General features: G+C 42.7%; 1 protein-coding gene across 1 annotated transcript in view; it reads right to left on the reverse strand.

Annotated features, from left to right (window-relative positions):
* TSHR (thyroid stimulating hormone receptor) overlaps positions 1 to 26,478 on the reverse strand; it is a 235,771-nt gene extending 209,293 nt beyond the window's left edge. Inside the window, exons 1-2 of the mRNA XM_030558987.1 lie at positions 26,361 to 26,478; positions 25,554 to 25,895 (exon numbers count right to left, since the gene is read on the reverse strand). Of these exons, the coding sequence (XP_030414847.1) occupies positions 25,554 to 25,729 (176 nt within the window). The 5' untranslated portion in view covers positions 25,730 to 25,895; positions 26,361 to 26,478. The remainder of the gene's footprint in view (positions 1 to 25,553; positions 25,896 to 26,360) is intronic.
* Between the last annotated feature and the right edge of the window lie 375 nt (positions 26,479 to 26,853).

Consider the following 26,853-nt stretch of genomic DNA (forward strand, 5'->3'; position numbering starts at 1 on the left):
CCACATCCCAGTTTAGGGTTTTCACCGTTTGAACTTGTGTATGGTCACGAGGTTAAGGGGCCATTACAGTTGGTAAAGCAGCAATGGGAGGGGTTTATGCCTTCTCCAGGAACTAACATTCTGGACTTTGTAAACAACCTACAAAGCACCCTCCGACACTCCTTAGCCCTTGCTAAAGAGAACCTAAAGGATGCTCAGGAAGAGCAAAAGGCCTGGTATGACAGACATGCCAGAGAATGTTCCTTCAAGGTAGAAGACCAGGTTATGGTCTTGAAGGCGCAACAGGCCCATAAGATGGAAGCATCATGGGAAGGGCCATTCACGGTCCAAGAGCGCCTGGGAACTGTGAACTACCTCATAGCATTTCCCAATTCCTCACTAAAGCCCAGAGTGTACCATGTTAATTCTCTCAAGCCTTTCTATTCCAGAGACTTACAGGTTTGTCAGTTTACAGTCCAGGGAGATGATGCTGAGTGGCCTGACGGTGTCTACTACTACGGGAAAAAAGACGGTGGCGCGGAAGAGGTGAACCTCTCAACCACCCTGGAACGTCTGCAGCGGCGACAAATCAAGGAGCTGTGCACTAGCTTCGCCCCATTGTTCTCAGCCACCCCAGCACGGACTGAATGGGCATACCACTCCATTGACACAGGTAATGCTCACCTCATTAGAACCCCACCCTACCGGGTGTCTCCTCATGCCCAAGCTGCTATAGAACAGGAGATCCAGAACATGCTACAGATGGGTATAATCCGCTCATCTACCAGTGCATGGGCATCTCCAGTGGTTCTGGTACCCAAACCAGATGGGGAAATACGCTTTTGCGTGGACTACCGTAAGCTAAATGCGGTAACTCGTCCGGACAACTATCCAATGCCACGCACCGATGAGCTATTGCAGAAGTTGGGACGTGCCCAGTTCATCTCTACAATAGACTTAACCAAGGGGTACTGGCAAGTACCGCTAGATGAACCTGCCAAGGAGAGGTCAGCATTCGTCACCCATGCGGGGGTGTATGAATTTAATGTCCTTCCTTTCGGCCTTCGAAATGCACCCGCCACCTTCCAGAGGCTGGTAGATGGTTTACTAGCAGGACTGGGAGATTATGCAGTTGCCTACCTCGATGATGTGGCCATTTTTTCAGACTCCTGGCCCGAACACCTACTACACCTGGAAAAGGTCTTTGAGTGCATCAGGCAGGCCGGACTAACTGTTAAGGCCAAAAAGTGTCAAATAGGCCAAAACAGAGTGACTTACCTGGGGCACCAGGTGGGTCGAGGAACCATAAACCTCCTACAGGCCAAGGTGCATGCTATCCAAAAGTGGCCTGTCCCAAGGTCAAAGAAACAGGTCCAATCCTTCTTAGGCTTGGCCGGGTACTACAGGCGATTTGTACCACACTACAGCCAAATCGCTGCCCCACTGACCGACCTGACCAAAAAGACCCAGCCAAATGCAGTTAAGTGGACTAATGACTGTCAAAAGGCCTTTACCCAACTTAAGGCAACGCTCATGTCTGACCCTGTGCTCAGGGCCCCAGACTTTGACAAGCCATTCTTAGTAACCACGAATGCATCTGAGCGTGGTATAGGAGCAGTTCTCATGCAGGAAGCAACGGATCACAACTTCCATCCTGTCGTGTTTCTCAGCAAGAAACTGTCTGAGAGGGAAAATCACTGGTCAGTCAGTGAAAAGGAATGCTATGCCATTGTGTACGCCCTGGAAAAGCTACACCCACATGTTTGGGGACGGCGGTTCCAGCTACAAACTGACCATGCTGCACTAAAGTGGCTTCATACTGCCAAGGGGAACAACAAGAAACTTCTTCGTTGGAGTTTAGCTCTCCAAGATTTTAATTTTGAAATTCAGCACATCTCAGGAGCTTCTAACAAAGTAGCTGATGCACTCTCCCGTGAGAGTTTCCCAGAATCCAGTAGATAAAAAGTGTTCTTAAAATGTAGAAGTCTGTTAGTTATATACTTAGTGGTATATGTAAAGGTGCATGTGTTGTATTAATCTGGTTATTTTAAAGTTCTAGGAGGAAATCGCCGCCAGTGAGGTTCCCCACTGTCTGCAATTTGGAGGGCGTGTCATAAACAGATAGCTAAGGGTTAATGTCTCTTACACCTGGAAAGAGGTAATCTGAAGCACCTGACCAGAGGACCAATCAGGAAACCAGACTTTTTCGGGTCTGGGTGGAGGGAAGTTTGTGTGTGAGTCCTTTGTTCTGGTCTTCTGCCTGTCTTTCTCTCAGCTATGGGAGGAATTCTGTCTCTTGCTTTCTAATCTTCTGTTTCCCAGTTGTAAGTACAAAAGATCAGATAGTGATTTATATGTTTTTTTGTATTTTACATGTGTGTAGTTGCTGGAGTGTTTTGAATTGTATTCTTTTTGTATAAGGCTGTTTATTCATATTTCTTTTAAGCAATTGACCCTGTATTTGTCATCTTAATACAGAGAGACCATTTTTTATGTATTTTTCTTTCTTTTTACATAAAGCTTTTTTTTTAAGACCTGTTGGAGTTTTTCTTTAGTGGGGAACTCCAGGGAATTGAGTCTGTGCTCACCAGGGAATTGGTGGGAGGAAGAAGTCAGGGGGAAATCTGTGTGTGTTAGATTTACTAGCCTGACTTTGCATTCCCTCTGGGTGAGGGGGAAAGAGAGATTAGCTCTCGGTACTTCTGTTTCCAAGGCTGGAAACGGGGAGGGTGGAATCCCTCTGTTTAGATTCACAGAGCTTGCTTCTGTGTGTCTCTCCAGGAACACCTGGAGGGGGGAAGGGAAAAGGTTTATTTCCCTTTGTTGTGAGACTCAAGGGATTTGGGTCTTGGGGTCCCCAGGGAAGGTTTGGGGGGACCAGAGTGCCCCAAAACACTCCAATATTTTGGGTGGTGGCAGCTTTACCAGGTCCAAGCTGGTAACTAAGCTTGGAGGTTTTCATGCTAACCCCCATATTTTGGACGCTAAGGTCCAAATCTGGGACTAGGTTATGATAGTTGCTCCAGTGAATAATTTATGGTGTGACAGAACTGTCTATATAGGCTTATACTAAAATGTAAAGAGCAGGCTGGTTCTCTCTGGAGACGAGCTGCTCTCTATTGATGCGTGCACTTGTCAATAAAGAGCTTTTGATCGGACCTTGCTGGTGTTGCCTGTCTCTCTCGCGGTCAGACAACGAACTTTGCCATAGAGGTTAGAATCCATGACATCTTTGGCGACTCCGCCGGGACCCGTCTGACTCTCCGGCGGGGGATCGGACTCTGAGGCAACGCAGCGCGCATCCTCCGGTTTAGAGGAGCCTTGCCTGGTGATCTGATCTCTGCGTTGGCGATAAGGCGTGTTCTGTGAACCAGCTGAAGCTCGTAGAAATCCAGCAACGTCCACCTACCCATTGAGTAGGGTCCAGGTTGTCGGGGTTAGAGTCCCTGACAACTTAGGTCTGCGTTAGAGTCCCAGTCCAGGTCTGGGTTAGAGTCCCAGTCCAGGTTTGTGCAGGATCCAAGTTGTCTGGGTTAGAGTCCCAGCCTGGGTTTGAGTCCCAGTCCAGGTGTTCAAGTCCCTGGAGAGGTAAGCGAGCGCTCGACGTGGGGAGGTGGGGGTTAGAGTCCCTTTACCTCGACCTGGGAAAGAGGGGTTAGAGTTCCTCATTAAAATGGGACAAGTTGGCAGTAAGTGCCCGGGGGATGCCCCGTTGTCTCTGATACTTAGAGATTGGAAAGAGATTTCTGAGACAGCTGATCTAGTTGAATTTAAGATGAGAAATCTGTGTTGGATCCAATGGCCATCATTTACCTTTCATTTGTCCCCAACTAGAGACTGGCCGGAGGGTGAAACCTTTTCCACAGATAGGATGAACTCCTTAAGGGATATTTTGGTTGATCTTAGGCCGGGACAAATGGATTACTTGTTTGTATGGTATAATTATAAACCCATGGAGGGACGGGTAGCTTTTGAAGCTGTTTATATGGAGAGTTCTTGTAAAAAATCCCCCACCATATGCACCAGAGCCGCAATGGGAGGAGGACAGTTTTGTTCCTGTTCTTCCCCGTCTGATGGAGTGCAAGGATTCAAAAGCAGGTTAGGGACAGTTCAGGGACGGAGGAGAATCAAGGGGGAGCTCAGAGTGATGTTCCCTCATCTTCAGAGGAATCAGGCAGCCTCACCCCCTCTGTGCAGCCTCCAGCCAGCCTTTTGCAAACTTGGTCAGGGACTGCTTTTCAAACACCCCCAATATTACAGCAGCCCTCGTCCTTGCCCTTGTGGACCCCCACTAGGTTACTTAACTCCATGAGGGAGAATGTTTCTGAGACACCCCTGATATTACAAGCCTCGCTGAGAATTTATCTGGTTCTACTGGTTGCTGGGGAACATGAGATGGTTTTACCCATACCCTGTTTGCAACTTCAGATTTGTTTAACTGGCAGTGCACTATGCCTCACTTATGAGACAATCCTGAGGCAGTGGAAAGAATGTTCTGCACAATCTTTTTCACTCATGTGCCCACTTGGGCAAATGTAAATCAGTTATTAGATACTCTCATGACAGAAGATGAAAGACAAAAAGTAAAAGAAAAATCTGCAGCTCATTTGAATGCACCTTGGCTAATTACTGACCCTAACTGGAATCCCAATAATCCAGCTCAAAAGACAAGGTTGGATGGATTTTTAAAAGCTGTTTTGAATGGTATTAGAGATGCAGGGGAGGCTACTCCAAATTGGAGCAAGGTGACTGCTTGTGTTCAGCATCCAGATAAGCACCTCTCTGATTTTTGTGCTCGACTGATTTGTGAAGTTAAAAAGCATGGGAATTTAAATCCTGAAACTGATCATGGAAAGGAGATGGTTAAAATGGTTTTCATGTCACAATGTGCAAAGGATATTGCAAAGAGATTTAGAGAGCATCCAGATGGTACGCAGGGGAAAAGTTTGTCTGAAGTAGTTAGCATTGCTACTAGAATGTTTAATGGGAAAGAGAAAAAGAAAGAAAAAGACATAAGGAATGGGTTAATTTAAAAATCATCTTGGCCCCGGGATGGAAGGAGAGGGTTGCTCTGCATTCAGGGTCAGGAATCGGTGCGGACTGTGCTTGGTGCAGGGAGGGGCTGCTTTCGGCCCCAGCTGGCTGTGAAGGAAAAATATAGACAGAGGCGAAGCAAAGGAAATACAAGTTACAGAACTGAAATTACATTTGCAAAGCTTAACTGTCCAGTAAGATCCAACAGTGTGCCTTTGTGACCCTGGAGTCGGTGTGGCTTGGTGACACCAAAGAAGCCACAGGCAGCTGACCTGGACTGGAATCTCTGAAAGAGACGCCGCAGGAGATTCCAGGGTGTAAAAGAACAGCCCTCCCAAGAGCAGAAGCATGTTGGAAATTCTGGACAAGCTGTATACAGGATAATCTCCCTTCCACCACTCCTCCTCCTCTGAACATTATACACAGAAGTGGCCAGTCTGGACGTACGTGTGTAAGTATGAAAGGAGCTTCGGACTTGGGGCATTAATATTTTCCTGAGTGATGTGAGAGCGTTCCCAACACTCTCCGTTGTTGTTTTATTATTTTATTAATGAAGCTTTAAAATTCAGTTATAGGTGTGTTTTCTTTATCTTCCCCCAACGATCCTGGAGTGTCAGCCTGATCACCTGACATGAGGGATAGATTGGTAACAGAAATTTGTCACAGTTTGGTGAGCAATTAAGAAGGGAGGAGCCCTGCAGAATTTACACCATCTATTTGTTTTACCCTTGTTATTTTGTGTTTGCTTTGCTTGGTACTGTTGGTGTTATATGCTGAGAACTGCATGAGTAAAAGTGAGTCCTAATAGGATAAGGAAACACTATCTGGTTCTGGTTCTGTTCTATTTAACCAGTTACTGTTGTTTTTTTTGCTCTGTTCATTTGGGTGTTAGGAGTGTGGGCGGAACTGAACCTCTTGTTCGTAATTCCTCGGAGTGGAAGCCATGTGTGTGAGAAAGCTCTGAGGTTGAATTGAGATCCTTCTGTCCCGTCCCCTGTAGCGGTCAGTGTATAGAAGTGGGAAAGTCTGGCTTAGACTGTAATTCCCTCTGCTCTCTGTGTAATTCTCTTTTCTGTTTAAGTGTCAAACAGATGAATGAGTCTCTGGGTAAACCCTCTAAGAATAGTCCTTCAAATTATATGTTAAGTAAATGGCCTTTGCCCAGTGGGCCATGTGTCTTCATCCAGGTGGCAAGCCTCATGAAGGAGGACTCGGGTAGTCTTGTGAGTAAGAATGTTTAAGGGAAGAGACCAGGAGGGGTGGGGGCTAGTTGAGAAGCCCACCCTCCTAGCTAAACTGGTAGCGGAACAATCTGATGCCTATGGAAGGGCGGTTCAGTGAGAAAAGCAGGATCGGGCCCAGGCGGGCAGGCAACAGACAGAGAGATTGGAAAACAGGTTGGAAAATTTTCAGGGTGTAGTGGAAGGAAGGAGTAAGTAAGTGTAAGCATGGGGATTTCAAATACCCAGAACTTACCTGGAATGGTGATCTGAGTTGATAAGCATGGCTGTTGGGAGACAAGCAAGTGATTTAAGGGAGAGTGAGAAGTTAACTCTGTAGTTGCTGGAGGAAATAGCAGTTGAACTTTGTAAAAATGCTAAAGAAAAGTTTTTGGTATCTGTGAAATGTTTGTAAATAAATTCAGGCAAAGAAATTATTGGATTGCAATCATTTGGTTTGGCTATGAATAATTTAGTTAAATTAGCTGAAGAATGTATATAGTGCTATGTAATTGAAATTTTATTAGGCTGTAAGGGCACTATAAGTAGTGATGTTTTCTTTCAGTGTTTGAAAGCAAGAGTTATAAGTAAAAAGCAAGCCAGAAAGCATCTGTATTAATGCAAATTATCTAACTGATAAGGTAGGAGCCACTGAAACCTGGGCTGCCTATGAAACACATAAAATATGGGATAATTCCTCTGTTTTTCCTGAAATCAACAAGGGTATTTGTCTATTTTAAGCAATGATTGTCTGCCCAGAAGGGGTAGACCTCTGTTTTTTTTGTCTTTCAGATAATCAGAGAAAACTGATGCCAGCTAAACAGCATTCAACGTACCATGCATTTACTGGCACAATAGAAATTACGTTTTGTGTTCTATGTTCTGTCTTGTGGTGTTTGTCTTGTGGCCGGAATTTTTGTGTTTAATATTTTTATAAAATAGTCTAGTTTAAAATCAAACAAAAAGGTTAAATTAAAATGCAGATATTTGTTTTGTTCAACTTGGAATACAAAGTGTTTAGATAAATCAGGAGAATGTGATATACTAAAGTCTAATGCATTTCCTTAAGTAAGGAAAAGAAACTTTATTGGTCAAATTGTTAATTGCAAAAATTGTTGTTAAAATTCTTTAACAGTCTTTGAAAGCAAGGACATGAAAAGTTAACCCACTCCCCATATTGTACATGGGATCTTTCTGGCTACCTCAGATTTCTAGCCAGAGGGCTGGGGATGGTGGAAGGCTATTGGACTAGAGGTTGTATTGAGTGAACTCCTCAAAGTGGGTGTGCTTGTCCTGGCTTGTTGCTCGAAAGCTCTGTAATAAGGTTATTTTAGTAAAAGGGTATGTGTGGCATATATTGAATAATAAGACTAATGTACTGTATAATGACAATGTGTAGGTGTTCATTGTTGGGAAAAAGGTGTATAAGTAAAAAGTGAAAGTTTCCTTTGCAGGTTAAAAGAAGCCAAGAAGGGAAGAAGGACAAAGAACAGAATGAATTAACTGAAATAAATAAAATAAAATAAAATAGCAAGCTCAGGCTATAGATAAGACACTGACTCCATTCAAGGACACTGCTCACAGTTAAGACTTGGTTAACAACCAGGAAAAGGAGGGCTTGAATTTGCCCATGCAGCTATGAGATCTGAAAAACACTGCCAGGCACTAATGAAATGTGTTAAGTTTCTTTTCTCACAGGTAAGGAAGCGCTACCCAAAGACCCTAGCAGCCCTGCCGCTCCTTGGAGCCAGGAGACGGGATTGATGTAAAGGTCCACCAACGAAAGACTGCCTTGGCTCCATGCTGGAAAGGCCCTTAAGTCCTGATGATTACCAACACTGCTGTGAAGTGCCAAAGACTGACTGCTTGGACCCAAGATTCTCACTGCAAAAAGACCCCTCCACACTAGGAGAATTCTCCTACTGATGATTAGCCTATTTCACCTTCTAGCTCCACTGTGCCTTCTGGACAGTAGGGAAAAAGTACAAGGTGAAGTGCTAGTAACCTCTCCCTTATCCACTGATAGAGCTACTGTGCCTTTGAATTTTTCTAGAAAAAGCAAAACCATTACAAGGTGATGTGCTAGTAACCTCTCCCCTATATGATGCTGCACCACGACTGTTTTGGGAAAGAAGAAGGAACACTCACTCCACTGAAATTGCTAAAGTCCAGGAATTCCTGACTAGAAAGGACATTAAGAACTGACCCTGGTGAAGAAACAAAGAATTGTACACTGGCAGAAAAAATTTGTGGGACCCATGCTTGGGAATGTGGTATTGATTGGATTTTGGGGTTTATTCTACAGGCTGTGCCCTGTGTTCTGGATAAATTCTTCAGCATGTATTGCTCTCTCTAATTGGATTTTAAATAATAAGTACCCGAAGAGTTTGTTCTGCCACTGGAAATTTTATCTGTATTGAAACCATTCCAGTGACTAATAATGTCACCCCCTCCTATGCTATTAATGTCAATGCCTTTTAAAAGTACCTGAAAATAGTTAAATAACAAATGTAATACAGTACTACACCAAGGAAAGATGGTATTAAATATCACTGAGGCTGGGAAGGCATTGCAGTGGGATCTAGTATGTTTGGAAATTCAGAATTTCCTGAATGACCAGCTGATGGCCATTTGGAGTGATCTTGAGTACCAGACTTGGCCCACTGCCCTTACAGACACATCAGGAGTACCATCTGATCTGTGGTCATGGAGATATACTAAAGACTTTCTGGGTGGAAGTGTAAACATTTACAGTGCTCCTTCCAAGCATTTGGACCGGGGGGTATGGGCTTCCACATACTGAATCCTGACGGGTCCATAGGGAGGATGCACATGGGACTGGATTATTCACCGAAACATCCGGGAAATTAGACCACTTGGTATACCTAACTGATTTATAGTCAGTGCCCCAATCCCTTAGTTGTCAGACAAACAGGATTCCACTCTTTTGTCCGTGGACTCATTCCTGGATTGTGGGTGGCTAAGCTCAAGAGAGCAGTTGTAAATATTTCTGCAGAGCTTGAAAAAAAACAGCTAATGCATTAATAGACGCTTTCCAAAAGTTGCAACGAAAGACTGATGAAGTAGCAGAAGTAACTTTGCAAAATAGACGTGTGCTAAATGCCATGAATGCTGAATTAGGGAGGGGCTTGTGCTCGCATCGGGGAAAAATGTTGCTTTTCTGTTAATCACTCTGGCTTAATTGACAAGGCTTTACAAGCTATTAAGAATGTTGCTGTTGTTTTCCATGCTGTATCTCTTGATCACACTTTTAGTTTTGAGGACCTCCTCCCAGACCTTAGGTCATGGTTTACTAGCCTCTCCCGTACAATTGTTAAATGGATATGTGTCCCAAGAGTCCCATTATGGTCCTCTAGGGACAAAGGGGGGATTGTTAGGCCTGAATAAAGATATTGCAGACACAACCAAGTATGCCAACCTGACCAAAGTCAGGCTAACAGAGGTTTGTGGGTAATTCCTGAGTGGAAAACACTGAGAAGCAGCAGCATGTCTCACAAGCGCTGGGAAAAAGTGAGGTAAGAAAGAAGCTGCATTCCTGGCATAGTACCAGATGTGCTGTGTTAGGGTAGCTCCTTCGAAGAACTGATAAGAGTCCTAGTTTTCCAGCCTCCTTGTTTTCACTCCCTGGTTTTGTTCTTTGTTTGTTTTTAACTCCCCTACATTTCTAACTTTAGGCATGCATGTATACTAAAGGTGTCTAGTTTCTAGTTGTTAAAAGAAGGGGGTGGGTTGCTCCAGTGAATAATTTATGGCGCGACAGAACTGTCTATATAGGCTTATACTAAAATGTAAAGAGCAGGCTGGTTCTCTCTGGAGACGAGCTGCTCTCTATTGATGCGTGCACTTGTCAATAAAGAGCTTTTGATCGGACCTTGCTGGTGTTGCCTGTCTCTCTCGCGGTCAGACAACAAACTTTGCCATAGGGGTTAGAGTCCCTGACACTGCCAAGTTGGTCTGCTGTTTGTTCTGAACACCTGGTAAGTACAGAGGAATGAGACTGATCTGGTGATGTCTGCACAGTCCCATAGATGAATCATCTCTTGACAGAGAGGGGATGATCTGGTTGCACCCTATTTATTAATAAAGTGACTTCTTCATAATTTCATACAACTCCAAAGATCAATGTCCATTACTGAACTTTTTATATCAGTTTTACTTCTACTCCTTTTAATTTTTCTTAAGATACTTATATCCTGCATTTTTTTAATTAATTTTCTTTTTAGTACAGGTGAAAATTACTAGATTTACATCATTGAAGATTTAAATCCTCTATTTAGCCATAGAACTGTTACAGTATTTCTAGCAACAGTGCAGGTTTCCCTTCCCGATACTGCCCTGCAAATGAATCTCAACCCTGTTATGGAGGAATCACCTCTGTAACTGAAAGAGTCGTTCATTTGCATGTTGCATTAATTCCTAGATTTATCTGGTACAACCACCAAGTCTGATCCTCACCCTCAAACTTATGTTTAAAAATCAATATGATTTATTTTGGTTTACCTCTTTATTGTTATTACCATTGTTGATGATACTGAAAATTCTGGCAATGGGGTTTATTCATTAACTTGTTCTTCCTCTGCTAGCCACTTTTCTATAGGAGAAGAACAAAACTATGGTCATAAAGTACCATTACAGGCCACAGAGGAAGAGGGCCCAGTGACCTCCACAATATCACTCCTGCCTGCTACAATCCCTACAGGGAGTTCTGTCGTTTAAGGATGGGGTAGGTTAGAGGATTCACATTGTTACTCCTGCCCAACAAATTAGGGGATCAGCATAAAAGATAATATAGGCTATATGAAGTATAATGTTCTTGCAGAGCCTCTTCACATTATGGAAATCCTCCTCTCCCTTTCCAGGAAAATTGCTGGGTCAGCTACAGACTGGGATGAAGAACAGATATCTGTGAAGACAGATGAGAGGCAAAGGACCACCAGTGAATCCCACAACATCCACAAAATCTTCATACTGTACCTCCAGAGGATTTGGGGGTGGTTTGAGAATGGGAGGGTGAAGGTGAAAGGGACAAACCTCTTTCCATCATGAAAGAATTCAGAAGAATCTCTCATAGATTGTCTTTACTGCAAAATTTTACCGTGTCCAACCCTAGTTGTGCAGAATCAAGTTTGCTGATACAATACCGGCTACAATTTTGAATTTCGCATTGACCACACAAATCACTAGAATGATTTGTCCTGGTACACACTGACTGCCACGTCACAGTCTGTCTTTTGTCAATTATCAAAATTTTCACAACTGCGTTCAGAAATGGTAAAATTTTGTGCTATAGAGCACCTCCTAGAGGGAAGAACCCAGAGATTTCATTCCCAGTGCCAACACAATTACCTTCCCCCACAGCCCTTTTTACTTTGTTGTTGTTTAATTTTTCTGAACAAGATTGGTGGATTTAAAACAACAATAATATTTATAATCCACAGGCCATTGCCCCAGATTATGAAAATGTTACCGTAGGTCAAATTTGATGCACAGACTATTTGAATAGTGTCCCTTTAAAGAAATACTTACAAAAGGAAAAACAGTATAAGGAAGTTTATTTGAGAACAGGAAAGGTATTCAGTTGGAATCTGACTTGGGAAGCATGTATTAGGGAGCAACATGCTTTAGCTAATAGGTTTTTTACTTTCTAATGTAAAAACTTTAAAAAAATTCTGCAATTGCATAATAACTAAAAAGTAGCAACTTCTAGTTTTGAGAGACAAGAAGGGAACTTTTGGGCTGAGATCATGGATGGGGGAAAGGAAACAGACTGTGAAAACTACCGGGGCTTTTAAAACCAGAAAAAAATACATTAAAATTCAAGCAAATCTCCTGAAACTTACTTTTTTGGAGATATGACAAAAAGCAAAAGAACATGAGGAAATTAACAAAAAACAAAAAAAAACTAACTCACCACCACTTATTATAATAAAACACTGAGGTCCAGCACAGGAGGGTTTTTACAAATAACATTTAAATTGTTACTAATAATTAAAAATCTAATTTTCCTGTACTTTGCTTATTTTCTGTACTTTGCTTATTTTTAACATTTCATTCAGCATGGACATCAAACATTAACTATTAAGGGTTTTTCTGCTTCGAGAAAAAAGGCCAGAGTAGCAAGTGTGCACTATGTATTAATACAGAGTAGCTAGTGTGCTTTAATTTCACACTCTATCTTACTCCATACTAACTTCTGCATATAGACAAGTTCTTAGTTTCTTTAAATAGTTTGCTTCTATTTTCTAGTGGTCATTCTGAAAAATGCTACTGTTTGGAGTAACAAAAGTAATTGGATGTATCTATATTTTAAATGATTCTTTTTCAGCTTTGTGAAAAATATTTCTATTCATATTATGTTTAGAAAATATAGTATATATTACACTATACACACAAAAATTCTGCCACTGCAACCTAAAATATTATATTATATATATCTCTTTGTGATATATAATGGACATGTTAAAATGTAAAATATATTCCAGCAATCTGTACTGGAGCTTTTCCTATGTCAATTAAATTGTCAGTTATGTTGTGATTACATAGATAATGAAGATAATTATATAGATAATGATTATATAGATAATACCAGTTTTCGGATCTTGAAGTCCTGGTATTCAGAAAAATTCTTGTTTCATTTGTAAACTAAGCAGTAGAATACATAAAATACATAGAAAAACAGACTAGAATTCATTAATGTGGGGAAAGAGAGTGAACGAAACCAAGATTTATAAGGACAGATGTGAGTGAGAAGAAGAGCCCGGAATTTATTTGTACTTTACAAAGGGGGTGATGGTATCAGATCTGAATATTGCATAGAGTCAGGAAGAGTTGATTTATGAGTGTATGAAGATGTGATAATCTAAAGTAACAAATGCTGGCATGGAAAATTGATCAGTATGCAGGGCATTTTGATTAATAACAACAAAAACAAAGGAGAACAAACCGGTATGTCAAGGCCTAGTCACACATGACAGTTTGGGATAAAATTCTGAGCTATACATAGCTGAGCATAGTGGGTTACGGATTATTCTAATAAACCATAAATCTAGAGTGTTTGTTCAGTTCATGATTTTTAACGTCTACCAGAGTAATGAATTTAAGCTCCTAGACTCGTCTTTTGAAAGTATTCTGCAGGTTTCCTTTGAGGATGAGGACTGATAGGTCAGATATAGTGATCGCTTTGTGAAAAGCATTCACTCACTACTGATAGAGTGTTGTTGTCTCTTATTTTCCTGTGAGAGTTCATTCGAGAGCATTGTGATTGTCTGGTTTCACCCACATACTTGTTATTAGGGCATTTAGTGCACTGGATGAGGTATACCATATGCTTGTGAAGGATCCATGGATCTCAAAAGATGGCCAGTAGTTGGCAATCTAGGACTATTGGCATTGACTGATAATCATCTCAATGGCTTCCCTGAGGTAGTCCTTCAATGAAGTAACAAGTACTTTTCCTGGGTAATCCATTCTAGATAGCTGCTTTACCATAGGCTGCCCTCAAGGAAGTTTAGACATGTTCAACAAGTCAAGTTATAATTTGACACAAACATATCCCACTTTGTCATACAGCCAGACTTTGATCCCAGGTAAAATAATGGCGCTGATACTTTCTTTTAATTCTTTATTAATGAAGTCCTTGTAACATAATTCATGTCAATCTAAACGAAATTATGGAAAACTAGATATCAAACTAATGTGATATTTTTTCATTCGATTACAAGGCCAGTTGATAAAGGTAATAATATTGATGTAATAGATGTCTGTAAGGCACTTAACTTGGTACTGCACAACAAAGATTTGGGAAGTGGTAAATAATGAAGAGAACAATCATTATGAGAGTGATCTAGATCACTTGGTAATCTCGGTGCAAGATAACAAAATTCATTTCAACATAGCCAAATGTAAAGTTATGCATCTATGAACAAAGAATGAAAGCCATACTTACAGGATGGGAAACTCTATCCTAGGAAGCCATGTCTCAAAAAAAAAAAAATACTTGGAGGTCATGGTGGATAATCAGCTGAACATGCGCCTGCAGATGCTATGGCTAAAGGACTAATGTTATTTCTAGATGTATACACAGGGGAATATCAAGTTGGAGTAAGGAGGTTGTATTACCTTTGCATTTGGTACTGGTGCAACTGTTACTGGAATATTGTGTCCAGTTCTGGTATCCACAATTCAAGCAGTATGTTGATAAATTCAACAGAGTTCATAAAAGCCATGAGAATGAATAAAGGATTGGAAAACATGCCTTATAGTGAGAGATTCAAGGAGCTCAATTCTATCTAGATCATCAAAGAGAAGGATAAGGAGTGAATTAATCACAGTCTGTAAGTACCTAGATGTGGAAAATAAATTTGATAATAGAGGACTCTTTAACTGAGCAGACAAAGGTCAAAAGCTGAAGCTAGACTAATTGAAACTAAAAATAAGGCACAATTTTTTAATAATGAGGGTAATTTATCACTGGAACAACCTACCAACTGCTGTAGTGGATTCTCCATTACAGGAAATGTTAAAATCAAGATTGAATAATTTTTCTAAAAAATTTGCTCTAGTTCAACCACAGTTATTAGGCATGAAGCAAGAATTAAATTAAAAGAAGTTCTATGGTCTGTGTTATGTAGGATATCCAATTAGACAATCACAATACCCCTTCTGGCCTTAAAAATCTATGAATTACTGCAAAAGAGAAATCAAATAAAGGACACAACCAGTCAAAAAGCATATGAATTATCAAAGACATATAAAAAGAAAAACAATCCCCACTATTCCAAACTAAAAAGTATATTGATGGCTTTTTTAAAAATAGGTGCTGGAAAGCTAACCAGTCCTCTTTTTGTTACTACTAAATGATATTAGTAGAGGAAACATCAATGAATCATGTACCATTTTTTCAAGCGGTGCAAAGAGGGCACTGGATTAACATAAAACATCTTAATAGTATGTGATAAGGCCAGTTTCTAAAGGATGTCAGCCTAAAAAAATGCTTTATTGACCCTTGTTATGCTAATGCAGCAAATTATAAGTCGTCTTCCTACAGTGCATTTGTGTAATTCCCACATACAGTAAAGGAAATTAAATTAGTAGAGAGCACAACACCATCCCTCCATAACTTTAGCCTCATCCCCACTTCCCAAAAGCACCTGGTGGCAGACCTCTGATGAAGGCCAATAATGTTCTTTCAGCTTTTCTCCCAACAGTACATGTAAACTCACCATGAAGAACAAGAGGACGCTTACCAGTAGCTACTTTTACTTGACAGTGTTGCTTCTGCATATTCACATTTGAGGGATATTTTGCTACTGGCATCAAGTTGCAGAATTCTTCTAGCGAGCAGTGTCAATTAGTGCCACGTACCCCTTTACCTTGCAAAAGATTCTGAGAGTGTAAAGGAGGAGTGACACCAACTGCCCTCTAGTTTCTTCCCTAATTTTGGAATTCTTTACCTGACATTCCAAAGTGAGGAAGGTGGATGGGAAATATAAATAAACAGAGACAATACACTCAAAGAACAACAGTTACTGGTAAGTAACCTCTCCTTCCTTTGAGTTGCCTCTACATATTCCCACTTATGGGAGATCAGCAAGCACTATAAACCCCTAGGAAGGTGAGTGCAGGCACTCTAAGTGAACAAGAACGACAACACTGCCAAAGCAAGCATGAGCTGTAGGTGACAGGTCAAGTGTGTATTGAAGTGACCAAAATTTCACTCTCTAACATCAGACCTCAGTGAAGGGCAATTAAAAAAAAATATACAGAGCTTCAAGCAACAGCTTTGCAAATTCTACAAAAGAGAGAGAAGCCAAGAAATTGAGGCTGCCATCAGCTTAGTTGAATACCTTCTGATAAATGCAGGTGAATGAAGACCTGGATTAACAAGAATGTAAGAGAGACTTGGGGAAATATTGTCATGCTAGCAACCAGTTTGAGATAGAAACAGGTGATTTGAGACTGGAAATGGGGATGAGGGCACTGATTGATCAAATCACATTTTCCATATAGATTACAGTTTATAGAAAACAGCCCACGTTGTCTGTATCTCAGTAAGTCCAAGCAGTAGCTATGGTTAGGAGTAATGTCCTCTTCTCAGGTTTATAGTACAGGTGATATTCTATCAAGTAGGAGACCAGAGGTCCAACAAATTCTGAGAAACAAGATTCCAATTCCATACCAAGAGAGATACATGCATTAGAAGAAATATCATTTGGGCAACTAAATTAATACATTCATCCTGTGGCGCTCACAGCACAACCAAGTATACTAATCTAAAGAATTCCAGTTTCCTTCGGCACAACTCTGATGGCAAAGCAGTCATCTTAAATAATCCTAGTAGTACACTGAGCAATCCTGTCAAAGGCTAGAGTATTGCAAGGTGAGTGAGAACTGTTGACCAAAGCAGGCACAGGTGGAAGGTGAAATCACTATCCATACCATCTGGGGAAAACCTGTAACACAATTCTGAAGGGTTTCAGTGCCAACTAACACTGCTCCAAGGCCCTCATCAGAACCTGGACATGGAAACATTGAACTGTTCTACCAATTTCATCTGGAAAGACTCCAATAAAAGGAATGCCTAGCGCTTCAGTTAACTATCCCTACAGACTCTGGGAATAAATCATTGGTAGAAATCACCTCTCAGTAGTATATAAGTGAGACCAGGATAGTATACCAGATTTTAGAGGTGTCAACCTACCAGACCCCAAAGGATTAGAGATCTATGATGCCAGGTTCTCTGAACCAGACTCAGTTGATGTAAATAGGTCTAGGAACCTATGTGCCACTTATATTTGACCTAAAGCATCACGATATGTAATTCTCCTGAACCTGTGACAAATCAGGGAATCTTGGTGACACTTATGTAGGGTATAATACTCAGAAACAGTTAATTATGCCAGCCTGGGACCCAGTTCTCCTGTGCAAACCTAGGGATTTGAGTGTTCCTGACACTGGGCACCAAACCACTTTATCTAGTTCTTGTCACTGAATTACATTTTGACTCAGATAGATCTGAGGTTCCTATTGCCACTTGATTTGGGTCCATAGCCACTTCAACTAAGATCAACCTTAGTGCCACTTTTACTGTAGCACTGAGTCACTTCAAATTATGCTAGATTCTTGGCACTAGACCCAGTAAGCATGGTTTTCGTCCCTCAGATTTTTCCTGGTTTAACACTACTTATACCGGTGCTGGACCAGTCTAGATAAGTGGTACTGAAAACTTAGCACCAGATTTAGATGACCTGGAATTTGTGGTAACATTAATGCTATCTATAATGGACACCGGACCGCCTAATCAAGTGGTTCACCAGGATCTATGGTGCTGGATCCTAAGCAATCTTGGTCAATACATTGTCAATGGTGCCAAGATGCCAGGGTCAAATTCAATCATACCAGTGTGACTCAGAGACCTCATCACTTTGTCAACAGTGCCAGAATATCAGCACTGAAATAGCTCAACTTGGGGGAATCTGAGGACCCTGGCACCAGGTTCTCAGAGATAAAAGCAGGGAGATGGATGCCACTTAAGCCAGATATGGAGCTACTTCGTCTAGTGAATGTTCCAAGTCAATGCTGAACTTACACACTGCTAAACTTAGGGTAGTCTACCTGCTATCAGAGGTGTAACTGCCGCATTTGTTGACATACCCAAGCTAATTTTGATTTAGTTCAGGAATTCCCAAAAGTTTTTTTTGCTAGGCTCTCCACTGAAAATATTTCAGGCTGTGACGACCCTCCCCCCCCAAATACCATACCAGGCCACCCTTACTTCTGCGCTGCTGCTGGCAGCAGCGCTGCCTTCAGAGCTTGATGCCTGGCCAGCAGCCACTCTTCTCTGGCCACTCAGCTCATAATTACGGACGTTCATTCATATTTCAAAAATCCACGTGGATGGAGATCAGAGAATCAAAAAAGAGGTCATGTCTGGGAAAACCTGGATGTATGGTAATATTAGTTAACTATTTAAGCACTGTAATGAAATGCAAAGGATCTGACAGTTGCTGCAACTCCACCCCCGCCCCCCCCAATAGCCTTATGATCTTTTAGATAGGGACTCCCAGTCTGAGAAATGCTGAGCTGGCTAATGCAAATAACAGCAGCAGTGAAGTGGTGGCAGCACAGGCTAGCCATCTGAGCAGGTAGCCAACATCCCAAATAGGCATGTATATGCTGTTGTGGCTTCACTGCAGAGTACAGCAGAGGAGTCCATGTGATCATCACAGGAGATAGGTGGGACTTGTGCATGGTTCTGCTGACAGTTTCTCCAGGATTTTGGAGAGAGTTAGAGTACAAATGGATGGATAATATCTGAAGTATTGCAGGGTACTGGTGTGTTTATCGAAGCCTGTTGGCTTCCGTAAAATAGAAAAGCTAACAGCATGCTTTTTATATATCTTTGCAATTCGAACTGATGTCTGGTTTCCCAGAGCCTTTGAAGGATTGCCTTTTTATAAATCTAAACTAATGCACACTACACTCATAAACCAGATTACAATACTGTTTTACTTTTCAATAATGTAAGTTCTGAATAGCAACTCAGGCCACAAAGTAATGGCCACTACTCCTCACACCAATCTCCTCATTCTTGATACTAGTATCTTCACTAAATGCTGCAGCTGTGCCACTGCAGCACTATAAGACCTATGCTACAGGGTAGGTCGACATAAACTGTCTTGCTTCAACCTAACTGTGGAAGTGTCTTTACTTAAATTTGGCTCCCACTGAAGTGTCCCTCTATGCTGCTCAGGGAGGTGGTGTCACTAAATCGGCGATGTAATTAGGTCAACGCAGTGTCAGTGCAGACACTGTGTTGCTTATGTCAACTATTACTGGTTTTCAGGAACCATCCCACAATGCCCCACACTGACAATACAATCAATACAAGTGCTCCTGGTGAGGTTGCGCACTGTTGACACTAGAAGCCAAGTATGTGCACACACAAGCAATTTAATAACTGTGATGGCTGCACGCTGACATAGATTAGGTTGACATAACTTTGTAGTGTAGCATGGCCTAAGTGTAGACATGCCCTCAGCCTTTTCTCCCTCCCTTCACTGCCAGTTCCTACAGTTTCCTGCCCCCCCAGCTCTTTATCCCATCTACTCCCTCTCCCCACTCCCACCAGACGCAACTCTTGTTCCTTCTACATTTAAGTCAGCCTGCAATCTTCCTCCACACTGCCTGGGAAGTCAGCATTGAGGAACAGAGGACACTGGAGATATCAGGCAGGTCTATGCTTAAAAAACTGCAGTGGTGCAACTACACTACTGTAGTGCTTTAGTGAAGATGTTACTATGACAACTGGAGAGCTTCTTCTGTTAGCATAGTTAACCCACCTCCACAAGAGGCAGTAGCTATATCAGTGGGAGAAGCATTCCCATTAACACAGTGCTGTCTACACTGGGGGTTAGATAAGCATAACCGTGTCACTCAGGTCTGTGGATTTTTCACACCGCTGAGCGACGCAGTTATACCAATGTAAGTTTGCAGTGTAGACCTGGTCATAGTCTCCCTGTTCTCAGTTCTGGTGGTCTAGAACAACAGTTGTAGGAAAATCATTCTCAGACCCTTCAACCCTGGGATGGAGCATGCTCAGAAGAGATGGACTCTTAGAGAATTTAGCTCCTAAACTCTAACAAGTCTCTACTGACCATCTGCCAGTTGAGACCTTTTACAATAGCTTATAATTTGGGCAAAAAGCATTTATCAGACACAAACACCACCCACTGCCAAATTTCAAGTTCCTGAACAAAAAGGTTCTCAGTGAAATGGTTATAAAAATGTATTTTAAGATGGGCAAAATAATGTATTTCAATTACTATGTTCTCAGAAACTGCTGAACCATTTTTGCTGACAGTTTCCCAAAAAGTTAACATAAAATAATCAGCCCAAGGCAGACACCCAGAATGGAAAATTTCAGCATGAACAGTTAAAGCAGGGGTGGCGAACCTGTGGCTCCAGAGCCACATGCAGCTCTTCAGAAGTTAATAGGCGGGTCCTTTTATAGGCACCGACTCAAGAGCTGGAGCTATAGGCACCAACTTACCAATGTGCCGGGCGTGCTCACTGTTCAACCACTGGCTCTGCCACAGGCCCTGCCCCCACTCCACCCCTTCCTGCCCCCTCCCATGAGCCTGCCATGCCCTCGCTCCTCCCCCATCCCCTTAGAGCCTCCTGCACACCACAAAACAGCTGATCAGGAGGTATGGGGAGGGAGGAGAAGGTGCTGATTGGAGGGGCAGCCAGTGGGCGGGAGGCGCCGGAAGCAGGGGGTGGAGCTGATGCAGGGCTGTTGACATATTAATGTGGCTCTTTGGCAATGTACATTGGTAAATTCTGGCTCCTTCTTAAGCTCAGGTTGGCCACCCCGAGTTAAAGTCTGGTAAAGTTATAAGCCACTAAAAACAGGGTCTTGAAATTGTCGGGTGACAATAACAGGCAGCACTACCAGCTATGCCTATAACATATATGCCAATTTCTATTTATCTGGTTTACTCCACAGCAAAAACAAAATTATAACTCTGAAAAATAAACTGCTTCATGAATAACTGTTGTGCAGTGGTCCATTCTGGATAAGCACCTGCATTAGTCATTTTTGGATAAGTACAGTAAGAACAGTCTAAAACAAGCAAGCTTTGCTGGCTGGATTTCACAAGACTGTTCCATCAGCTGAGCTTTGAAATAAACATTTTCTATAATTTCTTATAAGCATACGCCTCGCTTAAAATGCAAACAAAAAAAAGACTGTATGCTGCTCTTCTAAGTAGGACAAACAAAAAGTGAACAGTCCAGATTGAAAAAGCTGGGTGAAACTGCAACTAAAGTTTCAAGATTCTGCCTACTGAAAAGGGCTCACTGTCCCCAAAAGCTATCCAGTCTACTCTCATATTTATCACAATCAATCATTTAGGTTTACAAGTTCTACAAAACTGGTTAGTCACGTAAGAATGATTTAAAAGTTTTATGACTTTGCTAGAGTTGTACAATTTTTTCAGGTTTTTGACATTTATGTACTTTATTTCAAAAAGAAAAGTATCTTGCTTTATTCTCAATTAACAACTGAAACTAAACTTCTAGAAATCTGCAGTCTGCAGAGACTGTTGCCATTTTGTGAAGCAGAGAGATTCAGTACATTAAACAGGAGTCTGACCAGGGTGACCAGATGTTCCGATTTTATAGGGACAGTCCCAATTTTGAGGGCTTTTTCTTATATAGGTTTCTATTACCCTCTACTCCCTGTCCCGATTTTTCACATTTGCTGTCTGGTCACCCTGAGTCTGACACTCTGTGCTCTCTCATGGAGACTATTTTTGTTATTTTTTCCTTAATATAAAATAAACAGTAATAATGAAGTGTTATGGATGTTGTGTGCATGGAAAACAGAAAGGTATATATGTATTATCATTCACATTTCATAGATGGGGAAAACAAAAGAGATTAAGTGACTTTTCCAAAGTCACAGAGCAAGTCAGTAACAAAATCAGAACCCAAATATTTTAACTCACAATCCTATAACTCAGCTCACTAGACTTCAGCTAGACCAAAAACTGGGTCACCAGAATGTTTCAGAGGGTTGTGAGACAACTGCTGTCCTACCGGGTTGGCTGGGCTCGCCTCCCTGCTCCAGGAACTACAACCTCTAGGGTCCTAGAACCACTCAGGTTTAGCCCAGCCGTCATGATGAGGGGAGTCTGGGTAGGCCAAATTTGAGTGAGCCAAGTCAGAACTCCACTCACATAAATTTGGTCCAGTTGTGTGGGGGGGGCCAAACCTGAGCAGTGCTACAACCCCAGAGGTTGCAATACCTGGAGCGGAGAGCCAAGCCAAGCCAAGCCAGCACCACAGCACAGGAACTGCAGGAGCTGCCATTGTACGGTGAGTGCCAGGCAGGACAGGATCTGACCAAAACCACCCAAGGCCTCCACCCCCAGACTATTTACTGGGTTGTGACAGGCCATAAACATTTACAAATGGGCCCTGAGCCCAAAAAGGTTGAGAATCATTGGGTTAAACATATGACAACTCAGTTGTAAAGGTAAACATTTATGTGCCTTACCCATTAGGGGAAATTGTGAATAAAAGTAAACCACCAGGCAAATTCTTAAGAGACGAAACAGTGCTTTCGCTATTTCTTTAGCCCTGATCTGTTTTAAAATAAATGCAACGTCAGATATAAACCGATGAAGATAAACACTGAACACTTTACCCTTTCCACTTTGCACAGTGTAAAAATCACATTTTTCACTTGCCTAAATCTTTTCTTGTTATCTGAAGAGTAGATTAAACTAAGAACTTGTTTTATGAGAGGTTAACAAGTGCATTCTCCATTGATACAGATTATTAGACTGCACCTAAACATTCTGAAAACAATTTGTAGCTGTTGTCTATGGTTTTGGTGGAATTAAAGTTTCTGTATGCTTTTTTTTTTTTATTTTTATTTTTTGGTGATCACTCTCATTTTCCTACAGCCCCTCATTAGAAATTGATATTTGAAAATATTAGATTTCCATACAACACCTAGTGCTTCCTTTAGGAGGTTGGATTTTTATGTGCCTCTCATTCATCATGTAACTATCTTCGAAAACTCTGAAAACAATGTGCAGCGGCAGTCAAAAAAAGCTAACAAAATGTTAGGAACCATCAGGAAAGGGATAGATAAGACAGAAAACATCATAATGTCACTATATAAATCTATGGTTTGCCACATCTCAAATACTATGTGCAGTTTTGGTAGTCCCATCTCTACCAAGATATATTAGAACTGGAAAAGGTACAAATAAGGACAACAAAATTGTCAGGGGCATGGAAAAGCCTCTATATGAGGAGAACTTAAAGAGACTGGAACTCTTCAGCTAGAAAAGAGATGACTAATGGGGGGATATAAAAGATGTCTATAAAATCAAGAAAAGTGTGGAGAAAGCGAATAAGGAAGTGTAAAGGGTAAATTACACAACACTAAAACCAGCGGTTCCAAATTAACTTAATAGGCAGCAGGTTTAAAACAGACATAAAGAGGTACTTCTTCACACAATGCACAACCTGTAGAACTCATTGCCAGGGGATACTGTGAAGGTCAAAAGTATAAATGGCTTCAAAAAAAAGAATTAGATAAGGTCACAGAGGACATCTACATCAATGGCTATTAGCCAAGATGGTCAGGGATGCAAACACTTGCTCTAGGTGTCCCTAAATACCTGACTGCCAGAAGCTGTGACTGCACAACACGGAAAGGATCACTTGATTACTGCCCTGTTCAGTTCTTTCCCTTTGAAGCATGTGGCACTGGCCACGTGTGGAAGACAGAATACTGAATGACATGCACACAGTATGGCCGTTCTTATGCACCCATTTTCCAAAAAGAGTGCCTCCAATTTTAGTTGGGGATTTCAGACATTTCTGTGAATTGATTTAAACTCTTGTCTCATGAGTTGAGAGCTATCTGTTTTTACAGTTTAGCGGCACAGATTCCCAAGACATACAGTAAGCATTGTCTCTGTACAATATTATCACATTTATAAACTAAACCACATAAAGCCTCAAGTCTGCATCTGCAAGAACAAATGAGTCTAATCTGAAATTCAAAAATATCCACAAACAACTGGAATACGTCAATAGCTGAGTCCAATAGTACAAAAATTACAAGGCACACATAGATAAACAATGGAAAGCACGTAAACATTTATTTAGCTGTACTTGCAGGTAAGAAGTTGGTTCTGTGAGAGCCTATTTATTTAGGGTTTAAATATTCTTGAGAAGCTCATTACTAAAACAACTTGATTATTTTAACATCCAGTTAAAATCTATAATTTTAATTAGGGTTCTCAAATAACTTGAAATGGTTTTAACTCCCAGTTTAATAAATTAGGAGTTGTTGTTTGTTTGTTTTTTGACTGGAATGTTACAAACAAACCAAGGTCTCTCTTTTGGAGTTAGAAACATTTTGTATCTTGCAAAAAAAGACTGTAAAAGGAGAGGTATCTATCACTCTCACATGCCTCCAATTTACTACTGTCTCAGATAATGCACTCTTTTATTACGATGAATAGGGCCCTACCAAATTCATGGTCATGAAAAATATGTCACAGACTGTGAAATCTGGTCTCTCCCATGAAATCTGGTCTTTTGTGTGCTTTTACCCTATATTATACAGGTTTCACAGAGGAGACCAGCATTTACAGACTCATAGACTTTAGGGTCAGAAAGGACCAATATGATCATCTAGTCTGACCTCCTGCATAAAGCAGGCCACAGGACCCTACACTTCTATAACAACCTCCTAACCTATGTCCGAGTTATTGAAGTCTTGAAGTTTGAAGACCTCAAGCTGCAGAGAATCCACCAGCAAGTGACCCATGCCCCATGCTGCAGAGGAAGGCGAAAAACCTCCAGGGCCTCTGCCAATCTGCCTCAGAGGAAAATTCCTTCCCCACCCCAAATATGGCGATCAGCTAAACCCTGAGCACGTGGGCAAGACTCACCAGCCAGTACTCAGGAAAGAATTCTCTGCAGTAACTCAGATCCCATCCCATCCAACATCCCATCACAGAACACTGGGCACTCTTCTCTGCTGATAATCAAAGATCAATTCTTAAATTGGGGGTCCTGACAGAAAAGAGAGTTGCAGGGGGATCACAAGGTTATTTTAGGGGGGTCACAATATTGCCACCATTCTTTCTGCGCTGCCTTTAGAGCTGGGCAGCCAGAGAATGGTGGCTGTTCGTCAGGCACCCAGCTCTGAAGGTAGTGCACTGCCAGCGGCAGTGCAGAAGTAAGGGTGGCAATACCATACCATGCTATCCTTACTTCTGTGCTGCTGCTGGTAGTGGCCAGTACGTCCCTCAGCCCGTGCTGCTTCCAGCAGCTCTCATTAGCCTGGAGCAGCGAACCACAGTCAGTGGGAGCCGCAATCGGCCAGACCTGCTGATGGGGCAGGTAAACAAGCTTTCCCTACATAAGTTGCGTCCCAAGTTTGGGAAACACTGGTCTAGATAATACTTAGTCCTGTTATGAGTGCAGGGGCCTGAACTAGATGACCTCTCGAGGTCCCTCGCAGTTCTATGATTCTATACCCCACACATTATTGCAGGGTCTGAAAGTCACTGCTCTCCTCACCCACAGTTACCTATAGCATCTGAATATCATTGTTTCCATCCCTAGGTACTCACAGGCCTGATTGCCAGCATTCACCACATCTCACTGCCTTCTCCCTCCCCATTTGTCACAGGGTACCAGCTCTGAGGGTATCCCTTCAAGTTCTTACACAAAGCTGTTGTATGACTCCACTCCACTACTCACAGGGTTCTGGTGTCCTGTGGAAAGCTGGGAATGAGATGTGTGTCCCTGCAGGTGATTTTGTAGTGGTCCCACTCTGAGCACTCACACTCTGATGAAGGGCACATCTTTGTGCCTGTGCTCCATAGCACTGTCTCCAGCAACAGCAGGACCTGGAAAGCTACCAGCAGCCACAACATCTTCCACAACCTGCTGCTGGTGCTACTTCATCAGTCCCCTGCCTCACTCTTCTCCAGTGGAAGGGGAACAAGGCGGCCAAGGATACAGATGGCACAGGACTCTTCTGTCATTCAAAGAGTGGGGCAGTAGGAAACTGCACGTTGCCAAAAAGCCACCTCCTCCTCCCTAAAGGGAAGCAGAAGTGATATCATTACACAGAAAACGGAAATCCTGAGTACCCTGCCTCCTCATGGTAACCTGCTCCCTCTCCCCAGGCACAGCACCCTCCCCAGATATCCCACCGCACTGCCCCAACTCTCTCCAGGCACCCCACTCTTCTCCAGTCACTCACTCCCCCAGGTACACCCCCTCCCGCCAAACTTTCCCCGGGCACCCCGCTCCACCCCCGCCATGTCCCCGTCCCCCGGGACTCGGCTCCCTCCCAGCCTCACAACTCTCCGCAGATACACTATCCCCTCCAACAGACATTCTTCCAGACTCTCCCAGCCTATGTACCATCCACACCCCCAGACAAGCTTTGCCAGGCACTCCCCCGCCACAGCCCCTTCACCCACAGTCAAACCCCTTCTCCTCAGCCCTCCCCGCACCCCGCTCTGCTCCCAGTCCTGCTCCACCCCGAGCTCCCCTCACCAGGGCAAACTTTGCGGGCCGTGCTGCTGAGACGGAGCTCCCCCTCACGCTGCGTTTAGAGCCGGCAAGGCGGCTCCTGAGGCCGTTCCCTCAGCCGGGCGCATCACTTCAGTGCGGGCTCTGGCGGCGGCAGCTGCTTCTCAACTCCGAGTCTCTGCTGGGACGCGGAGCAGAACCGCTACCCTTCGCGTTACCGCTTCCAACGGCTGTCCGCATCGGCCGCCTAGCGGCAACCGCAGGCAGCGCCAGGAGCTGAACCGGCCCAGCCGCGGAGCGACAGGGCCACTTGTCGAGAGCGGCAGGGAGGGGACGGGCCTGGGGGCAAGAGGCGAGTGTGTGCGCGTGCCAGAGAGAGCGAGCGTGCAAGGACTTGTTCGAGGGTGTGAGGGGGCGCGTGAGAGGGTGGGTGGCGTGGTTTGTTCCAGATATGGATTGTGAGCGTATTAGCGATCATGCTGTGAGAAAGGAGACCGTGTTCCTGTAGCCAGGTCCA

This window comes from Gopherus evgoodei, chromosome 4, assembly GCF_007399415.2.
Source record: "Gopherus evgoodei ecotype Sinaloan lineage chromosome 4, rGopEvg1_v1.p, whole genome shotgun sequence".
Lineage (NCBI taxonomy): Eukaryota > Metazoa > Chordata > Testudines > Testudinidae > Gopherus > Gopherus evgoodei.